This window comes from Colossoma macropomum, unplaced genomic scaffold (assembly GCF_904425465.1).
Source record: "Colossoma macropomum unplaced genomic scaffold, Colossoma_macropomum, whole genome shotgun sequence".
Classification (NCBI taxonomy): domain Eukaryota; kingdom Metazoa; phylum Chordata; class Actinopteri; order Characiformes; family Serrasalmidae; genus Colossoma; species Colossoma macropomum.
This window is the reverse complement of record NW_023494803.1, coordinates 4715754-4725248: the sequence shown is the minus strand read 5'-3', so window position 1 is coordinate 4725248 and position 9495 is coordinate 4715754. Positions and strand designations below refer to the sequence as shown.

The 9495-nt window shown below is 39.6% G+C and overlaps 1 protein-coding gene across 1 annotated transcript in view; it reads right to left on the bottom strand.

Moving 5' to 3' along the window:
• Positions 1-3336: 3336 nt before the first annotated feature.
• crip3 (cysteine-rich protein 3) overlaps positions 3337-9495 on the bottom strand; it is a 40717-nt gene continuing 34558 nt past the window's right edge. The window contains exons 5-7 of the mRNA XM_036593965.1: positions 4548-4622; positions 4207-4301; positions 3337-3884 (exon numbers count right to left, since the gene is read on the bottom strand). Coding sequence (XP_036449858.1) covers positions 3750-3884; positions 4207-4301; positions 4548-4622 — 305 coding nt within the window. The 3' untranslated portion in view covers positions 3337-3749. The remainder of the gene's footprint in view (positions 3885-4206; positions 4302-4547; positions 4623-9495) is intronic.

Here is a 9495-nt window from a genome sequence, read left to right as displayed (position 1 = left end):
TCAAAAACTGAAAAATTACGATACGAGGTTTTGTTCCAACAGCAGCGCTATGCTAGTTTTCCAAGTAAGGTCTGATATATCCCTGTGAATAGACACTGAATTACGAATCTGCTGTGAAGTTTGAGCCACAGAGTTAATATTCCACCTAAGAAGAACATATTTATTTAATTACGTTCCTGTGAAACATTTCCAATGAGATTAGTAGAGTAATGTGGTGGTTGGTATAGTGTAGTCGGCGCTGTAGACTGGGGTTCGATCCCCTGCCTGGGTAAGCACCCTACACTATACCAATAAGAGTCCTTGGGCAAGACTCCTAACACTTCCTTCACCTACCTGTGTAAAAAAAAAAAAAATTGATCAAAATTGTAAGTCACCCTGGATAAGAGCGCCTGGCAAATGCCATAAATGTAAATGTAATGAACGAAAGAACACGCTGTAAATGAGGTCAGAAAGAAAGCAGCAGGACACTAAGCCTTCACAGTCCAGGTGAGGTGATTGATTTGACAAGGCAGTTTACAGAAGATGAAAGTTGAAGATTTTCTCTCAGAGATCAACCTTACAGAAGCCCTCCTGTTCATCAGTTTCATGGGCCACTTTAGTGAGCCACTTTCTTCTGAACGTCTTCATTGTGGTCTCACCACTGTAGCTTCAGCGCTCTGGAAGTTGATGGTGTTTTTGAGAATCTGAGTCAAGAGCAAAGATTCAATGTTCCACAACATGAAGATGGAACCTTTGATTCCAGTCACATGTTCTCAGAAGCTCAGGTGCATCTGCTGAGGAACTCATCTAACGCTACAGGACTTCCAGAGGTCCAGCGCAGGAACGGCTGTGCATTTGATAACAGCACTGGCTTCTCAGGTAACCCTGCTGTCCTATTTGTCCATTTTTCACTGGCAGTGTTTTCCAGCTGTTGAATGAAGGTTATTATTTGCTATATTGTACAGGACTGGGTATATCTCTTTAGATATGATGCCATCTCTCTCTCTAACCCACCAGTGGGATCTGGTTTGTGGGAAGGTGGGGATCAGTTAAGTTGTGACAGTCTTTTTCATTGGGGTGATGTTTGGAGCAGCTGCATTATTCAGCTTAAGTGCCTTGTATGTATGTATGTATAAGAAAATTAGCTAATAACACAGTGTATTTGAAAAAAACAAAATTGGCAGTTCGAGTCTTCAGTGTTTTCCCAGCAGAGGAGAGTGGGGTTGGTCCCACGCATAACATACATTAGAATAACCCAACCAGCAGCAAATGAAAAGAAGAAAAAACAAACAAACAAAACAGACGCTTTTAGTGTGAAAAAAGATTTTCTGGGATTGGAGCATTCATGATGAAATTCAGTAAGTTTTTAAACCCTGCAGTGTCACTGCTGGACTGAGAATAGCCAGAAAAAACAAAAAACCAAAAATATCCAGCCAACAGCGTCCTGTGGGCAGCATCCTGTGACCACTGATGAAGGACTAGAGGATGACCAGCACAAACTGTGCAGCAGCAGATGAGCTACAGTCTCTAACTTTACGTCTCGTGGACTGCCAGTGTCACTGCAGGGCTGAGAATGATCTACCACCCAAATAGTACCTGCTCTGTGGTGGTCCTGACCATTGAAGAACAGGGTAAAAGTGGGCTAACAAAGTATGCAGAGAAACAGATGGACTACAGTCTGTAACTGTAGAACTACAAAGTGCCCCTATATGGTCAGTGGACAATGAGTGTCAATTCTAATTGAGTGGCCAGTCAGTGTATGTAGTGTTCTTGGCTGGACTAGAAAAAAAAAACAGAAACTTGATAGGCCCTTTAAGAACGAATCTGTTCACATGCCTGGATCTTGCATTAATGTAAACACCTTTACTGCCCTGCAGGCAGAATGATATGGGCTGTAACCCCTTCTTGGCTCAGTGGAGTATGGAGGTCAGTTTGTGCCAAACTCAAAAGCAATCACTACAGTGGACAAAATGTGAAATGCACACATGCCATTACTTTTCCACAGTGACCTGCAGAATGTGTGCCACTGTTAGCACGTCACCCAACCTCTGAAAAACAATGCATGAAGATTTGCAGATTTGCCTCAGTGAAATGTAATTATAACAGTGAAAACAGTGGAAACCAATGCGCACATCACATTACTATTCCATCGGTGACATGGAATATGTGCCAATATGAGCCATGGAATATGTGAAAATAGTGCAGTGGCAAAACTTTTCACATCGCTTGACCTCTTTTTTGTACTTCAAACTTATAAAAATGCAACCAAAACAGTGAAATGCAGCGCACAAATGAGATTGCATTTAGACAGTAACGTGCAGAAAATGTGTCAAATTGAAAAGTAAAAGTTCAATTACACTGATTTAACATTGAAGCAGTGCAAGGAAGCAATATAGCCATGCCTTCATTCCGTTTTAAGGCAGATTGTATTTAATTCTAGCATGAATTTTTAAAATGCAAATCTTCATGGATTGTTTTTCAGTGGCGTCAAAGCAATAGAATAGATGTTTTGTTCTTTATTTTAAAATCACTATGGAAAAATAATGTCACTTGTGCATTGCGTTTCACATTTCACTGTAGTGACTGCTTTTCAATATGACAATTTCCTCTCCATATTTGGACGTGCAGCTCCTCTGACCCTTCTGGAAGATCAGGGTTTCTCAACCACTGGGCCGAGGACCACCCCTTGGTGGTCCTTGGACCTAGACTGGAGGGGGGTAATGTTCTGTAGTGGGCCTGTGATTGCACTTTGTCATAAAAATCAGTGAAAACTAATTGACTAGAATTAATAATAAAATGTTTGACAGTTAACAACATTAACACAAGCCCCTCAGTCACAGTGCACAAAGGCAGCTTCGCCATTTTTTTGCCCTTTGCCTCTAGAAACACCTGACCTTTCAGGTGTCCACTTACATCAATATTCTGCTGATATTTCATCTTCACTGATATACATTACATATTGGAAGAGTCAATCCCCTCAAATCACTGTGTTGAAAATTTCCCAAAAATGACATTTTTAAGCAAAAACGGTGAGTTTTGTTTACTTGTGGGCCTTCAGGCTTTCTAGTGATAAACTGGTGGCCTTGAGGTGGAAAAGGTTGAGAACCCCCGTGTTAGATGATGAGTGGGGGCACCTGTGCCAGGTGATTATGTTTTCCGTTGCGCTGTCAGTGTCAACTGCCTGAGGCCTGACACAGGTGTCCACATGCTACAGAGGACACTGAAGGGACAAGGAAGATTCACCAGGACCGCATTATGACAAAGACGATTCCTACTGAGAGAAAAGGCTGAGGTTTACGTTTCATCTCAAATGATACTAATTGCATGTTTGTGTACAACAAATCTTTCAAAATAAGATAAAATATTTGCAGTTAAAAATTTTATTAGCCTAAACATGACATTAAATGACATTTACAATCCTCAGTTCAGCATCTAATAAAGAAAACAACTATTTTACAATGTGACACTTACAGACATTTATGAAGGTGATGGTGATGGCAAAAGAATTGAACTGTGTAGATATTTCAGTGTGTTCAGGGTATATTTGGTGGTGTTTGTGAGGTGAGCAAATTCTTGTATTGATGGTGATGCATGCAGGCATTTTCACTACTTTGTGAAACTATTTCTCTTTTTTTTGTAAAACATTACATAGCTTAATAGCTTACATTTGCATTAATAGTGTAAATACATACAAATACATCTTCCACATGTATGATATGGCTGAAAATAATAATAAAATCCATTTCCATTTATGGGTCCCTTAAGCTCAGTTAATATTCACTTAGAATTTCATTCTCTGCGTTGTCCTTGTCGTAGACGTAACAGCCCACCTCGCCAATGTTCACACCTTTTGGTCCAAAAAGGTATCCGTAGCAAGGCACATGACAATAAGGCCGTCCTTCATGCTGCAGCAAATACAAATATAAATAAAATTCAGAGAGATGGTCAAGCTGTTTACTGCATTTTATTATTATTTGTGAAAATTTAAACGATGACCATAAATAAATAAATGAATAAGACCAATAATGTAATTTTACAGGCCATTTGCTGTGGCAGCTTTCACATACTGAACTGTAAACAGACAAAATGTTAAGAACAGAAATATTTAATATTAAATTTCAAGTATCAAAACTGATGTTGTGCCATTCTGTGCTACTCACTAGTGGTAAACGGAGATAAATGTTTTATGTAGAACAGACTACTGTTTATTTTGCATCTGTGTAGTACCTCAGCATGACCACCAGAGGCCAGAGTTTTCTTGCATCTGTCACAGCGCAGACACGGCCTGTGCCAGTTACGACCCAATGACGTCACCTTTTCAGCTGTACCAAAGACATACGACATCACTGTAACATGGCAGTGGCAGATTACATTACATTACATCACAGCTCTGCATCACAATAAATACCAATAGCAACAATATATTGAAATGTATGGTGCCTCTGGGGAAAATACCCCCCTGCCTCCAGCTGTTCAGTGGAGTTTCACTAAGTAGGTAGTAGAATTCCTGACATCTCTGAAGCTCATACTGACAGAGATGGGAGCTCGTGATAATACAGAACACTCACCAAAGTAGACCACTTTCCCACAGCCGGGGCACAGAGACGTCTCTCCAGCAAACATCCGAACCGGAGCAGTTGGCACTACAAACATACAGTATAACAAACACAGCTTTAACGCTCTGTAACCCGAGAGTGTTTCTGTATTCCTGTTAAACAGCTACTGTACCACAACCAGAGGTGAACAGTAACCAGCTTCATTTATTCAGTTCCATGTACTTAAGCAGAACGTTGATGGATTTATACTTTCCTGACTATTCTAAGTCTAATCACACTTTTACTTGTACTCATGTATATATGTGAGGAAGGGGATCTACTGTTTGCTTGGTTCCATGTTATCCATTCACATTTTTGGTTTAATTTTATTCAGTTCTTTTGATTCAGCGTCCGGTTTGCTTTGCCGTTGCTCACATCTCTCACTTTGAATCTTAAGCATTTTATTTTAATCTTTATTGTATTTTCTTTATTTTTAGAGAAAAGTATCGCCCAACAAACTAAATTTTCTCTTCTGATAGATGCTGGATACACTTAAAAGCTCCCCTGCCAATGCTGTATTTGTCAACTTCCCTATAGTTGTCAAAGCTATAAGGAACTTGAGATGTTTGAGACCTTTTCCACTAACACTCCTGCTACTTTCAATCTTTACCAATATTAGGCTACTTTACCCAACTAAATGTGACATTCAAGCTTTGGATAAAAACACAGCAGGAAAATAAAATATAGACTGATGAGCCAAAACATCATGACCACTCACAAATTAAATGATAAACATTAATTATCTCGTTACAAAGGTGCACGTCAGGGTCTAGGTATATTAGGCAACAAATGAACAATCCATTCTTGTAGTTAATGTGTTGGATGCCAGAGAGGAAGCGAAGACCCGAGTGACTCTGGCCAGATGACTGGGCCAGAGCAGCTGAAACAGCAAGGCTTGTGTGGAGCTCCCAGTCAGCGGTGGTGTGTACCTACCGACTGTAGTCCAAGAAGGGACAAACCACGAACCAGCAAAAGGGTGTTGGGTGCCCAAGGATCACTAATGCGCAAGGACAATAAAGGCCATCTTGTCTGGTCCGATGGTCTGAACTGACAGGACTACTGTGGCACAAATCACAGAATTTTTACATTTTTAATCTGATTTTTTTTTTATGTTTTTCTTTCTCTATCTCCTCATGAAAGGGTAGAAAATGAGCTGATATGTTGGATCCAATAGTGTCTGGCTGCAGACATGCACTCTCAGCCAGATGCACTCTCAGCCCCAGTGACGTCACGTGCACATGCACTCTGCCACAATGGCAGAAACGACCCAACGGCACGGTAACTTTTGGCTGCTTCTGCTTAGCGATATCATCACTTAATCTATTTTTCATCCATAACACAGCTAGAGAGTTACATTTAATGTACCTCCCTGTTGAAAAAAAATCATAAAACCCATTAAAAGTGTCTGTTGGTTCCTGGTGGTTTTCAGTAGTCGCTAATGGTATTCTGTGTTTTCCTGATGGGTTGATATCACAGTGTAAAGGATTCTGATTGTTTAATCAGGTGTTTTGGGATTTTGGGATTGATTCCACATGTATTTGACCGTTTCCTAAAACCATCAGGTTTTATTCCTAACGGCCCTGCAAACACAGTTACGTTGTGACAGCGTACTGTTTTGGTGCCCACAGCGTCGTCTGCTTGGTGCTCTCTACACTGTCACAACGTTGTAATGTTATTCCTCAAAGTTGTCCGACATCTTTCTAGGAGGTTGTGACGACGTTGACGAGACAGCAAGATTAATCAGTACTACGTTGACTGTATGTTGTCACAACCTCCTAGAATCCTTAGTAAGTTCTATTTTAATCAATATTACAGTTTTTTATAACCGGTTCTAATCGTCTTCAGCGTGGCTTTCATGAGTTTCAGTAGCCTTTTTGTTTTTTCTGCGAATAAACCCGACATTCATGTCTGATCGTCGTGGTAGGTTTTATTTTGAAAGTTTCCGTATTTAATTACCTTTTTATCAGTATGGCAACATAAATATACATTCACTGTTGCCCAACAGTTCGTGTTTAGCTGTTTTTCCTCATAAAACAGGCAGAGCGGCACTGACGTCATCAATAGACTGGCGGTGCATGCTAGGCTGAGAGTGCATGTCTGCAGCCAGACCGTTCTCGTTGGATCCAGTGTGTTAGCAGAGAAAACTGGATTGGACTGCAATAGTGAAACTTAGAAGTGAACTGGCAATCAAAATCTTGTATGTACCAATTTCTTTTTAGGCTAAACCTCTGACAGAATTTAACTCAGACTTTTGTTTGATGTCATTACTGTCTTTAAGTTCTCTGTAAACACAAAGCAAATCATGATTTTATCCACTCTAATTTCCAAAATGTCATAGCAAGAAAAGTCACCTTACAATAGAGTTTTGTGCTAATGGGATGTTTATTGATCACCCAGGCACTAGTATTGATATGGATAAACACTCAGACTATTAACTTTCCATTTAAAGACTAATTAAATTTTATACCAAGTGACAGCATCTGTAACACATGTAGCTTTAGCAAATACAACAAAAATCCAATATGCTTCAATTTAGCTAGAGATTGTCCCCTGTAGGAGGAAGAGATGCCCTTTTAAAAGCAATAATATACCCAAGTATCCAGAAATGTTAATAATCACACCAAATTCTTTTCCCTCATAATCACCATAGTCCACCAGCATAACCCTCATATATCAAGAGTTCCGCTATACTATTCAAATGTAATGAGATATGAAAGTCATTTGCATTGAATTTACATTCTGTATCAACAGGTTTGAATGTCCTTTTTCAGTAGAGACTGTCTGTTTTTTATCTCAAGCAATGAGGAAAATGTAAAAGATGGTGCTTTAAATTCTAATTATATCAACTTTTAATATATAACTTTATGTCTGTCTTTTTTACAGACAAATCTGCCCTTTCAACAGAATTTTTCTTCGCCTGTTTTAATTATAATTAATTTTATTACATTATTGTCACAAAATTACACCATGCTTTAGTTATAACTATGACTGAGTCCCCTAATAGCTGAACGTATAAACAACTCATTTGATTCTTTTCCATCATGTTCCTTTTACCATGTTAAAGCATTTTCAGCTCTGGTATCGGCCCCCTCGCTTCCCCCTGAACTCTGTGACCAATCGCTAATAGTCTGAGATGATTATAACACTGCAACACTTCGGCAGACAGATGAAGTGATATTCCAGTCAGGCACACAGGACCAGACCTCAGGGACAGGACACACAAACGCTTTTCTAACGTATTCTGAACACTCTGTTAATATTCCTCAAACCCTCCCTAACATTCCTTCAGAGCTCGGTTCCCCCGGCCTGTCGGAAAACGCCTATTAAGGGAAATATTTCAGGAAGTGAACCAATCAAAGCGGCCAATTAAAATTCCAATGTGTGCAGGACAAAAGGGGTCAGCACTAAAGGACCACCTCCCTGTGTGTGTGTAGCCGTGAGGCATGATGTGTGCATACATGTCTGCACAGTATCTTGAGTGTGTGCTGAATTTTTATGCATAGTATTGGACTTGAGTTTGTTATTAATGTGTGTTTTTTATATGGTAGGTTTCACATGCTCTAGTGCATTTTTTCATTATATGTTAGTTAATTGTTTGTAGAACAATAAGCCTCATTCACCAACCATTTGTAAGAAGAAATGTCTTCGTAAAACCCACTTATGCAGTTTTTACGAAGATTCTAACATTCACCAGTGTTCTCTTATTTGGGATTTGTTCTTAGGTAAGAACAGAATCTACACACACTCAAGAGCACAAAGGTGTGAACAATTCTGAAAGTTTAAGAACACGTCATGAATCTGACGCCAACTCTTTCTTAGGACCATTTTCAAGAACAAATTTAAGATATTGGTAAATAAGGCTTATTGTAAGATTGCTGTGGGGTGTAGAGATAGTCTACAACTCTGCCCACATGTTTCCTGCTTGCACCTCAACCTGCTTGTGTTTTAGGGAAGTACCATAGAGCGGCCAACAGTCGGTGAGAGAAGCTATTCAGCTTACAGTAATAAAACAAAAGATACAAACTCCACCTGAAAAAAGTACACGTTGGTCTTCAGGAGTTCAGAAATGTATCTGTAAACATTTGTTAAATTTATTTTTAGCAGTTGCAGTTAAACATTCCTGAAATGTAAGGGTGCGTCCCACTTCCCACGTCCCTGTGTGTGTGTGTGGGGGGTGTTCACACTCCTGAAACTGCTCTCTAGTGTGTGGTAGTGTGTGTAATTGTCAGCGTGTGGAAGAATGTGGCTTGTGAGAGTGACAGAGGCAGACGGAATGAAAGGTGATGTTGGTTCTTTTCTAAAAATAGCTTGATTATGAAACGGCATAGCACTGATAAAGGGACAGTAGTGTGTGGGCAGTATGATGACGTTTTATCATTTTATTGATAAAATTACAGCACAGTATGCTTTTCTGAACATACTGTGGATATCGTCAGTACTTAACCTTTTTCTGCAGACCCCCTAGTGGCCATGTGGAATTGAAATAAACTCTGATATTTTTAATTATTATAACTCCGTAATCAGATGAACTAGGATACTGTTGTCTCTCTGTGTGTGAAATGTTGTGACTCTGTGTTGAGCTGTTAGTGAGAAATAAGGGGTAAAGGGGAGGTGAGAACTTCCTGCTGTGAAAACAATTCACACCTCTCCACACAGACTGCTGAGTTAAAACAACTTAAAGTGTACTTCACAACAAACTATTGTGTAGAACTGCCACAATAAACAACAACATTTAAACGATTTTAAAATACTGACTTGTTTGCTAACCTACGAAGATGGAAACCCAGTTCATGTCTGGTTTTGTAAAACACACACCATCACAATATATCCTTCAACATTACTAAAGAACAAAATGCACTGCTCAACTGAGGGACCTCCTCCAAAACCGGAGGAAACTGCATTTTATGGCTACTGTTAAAGA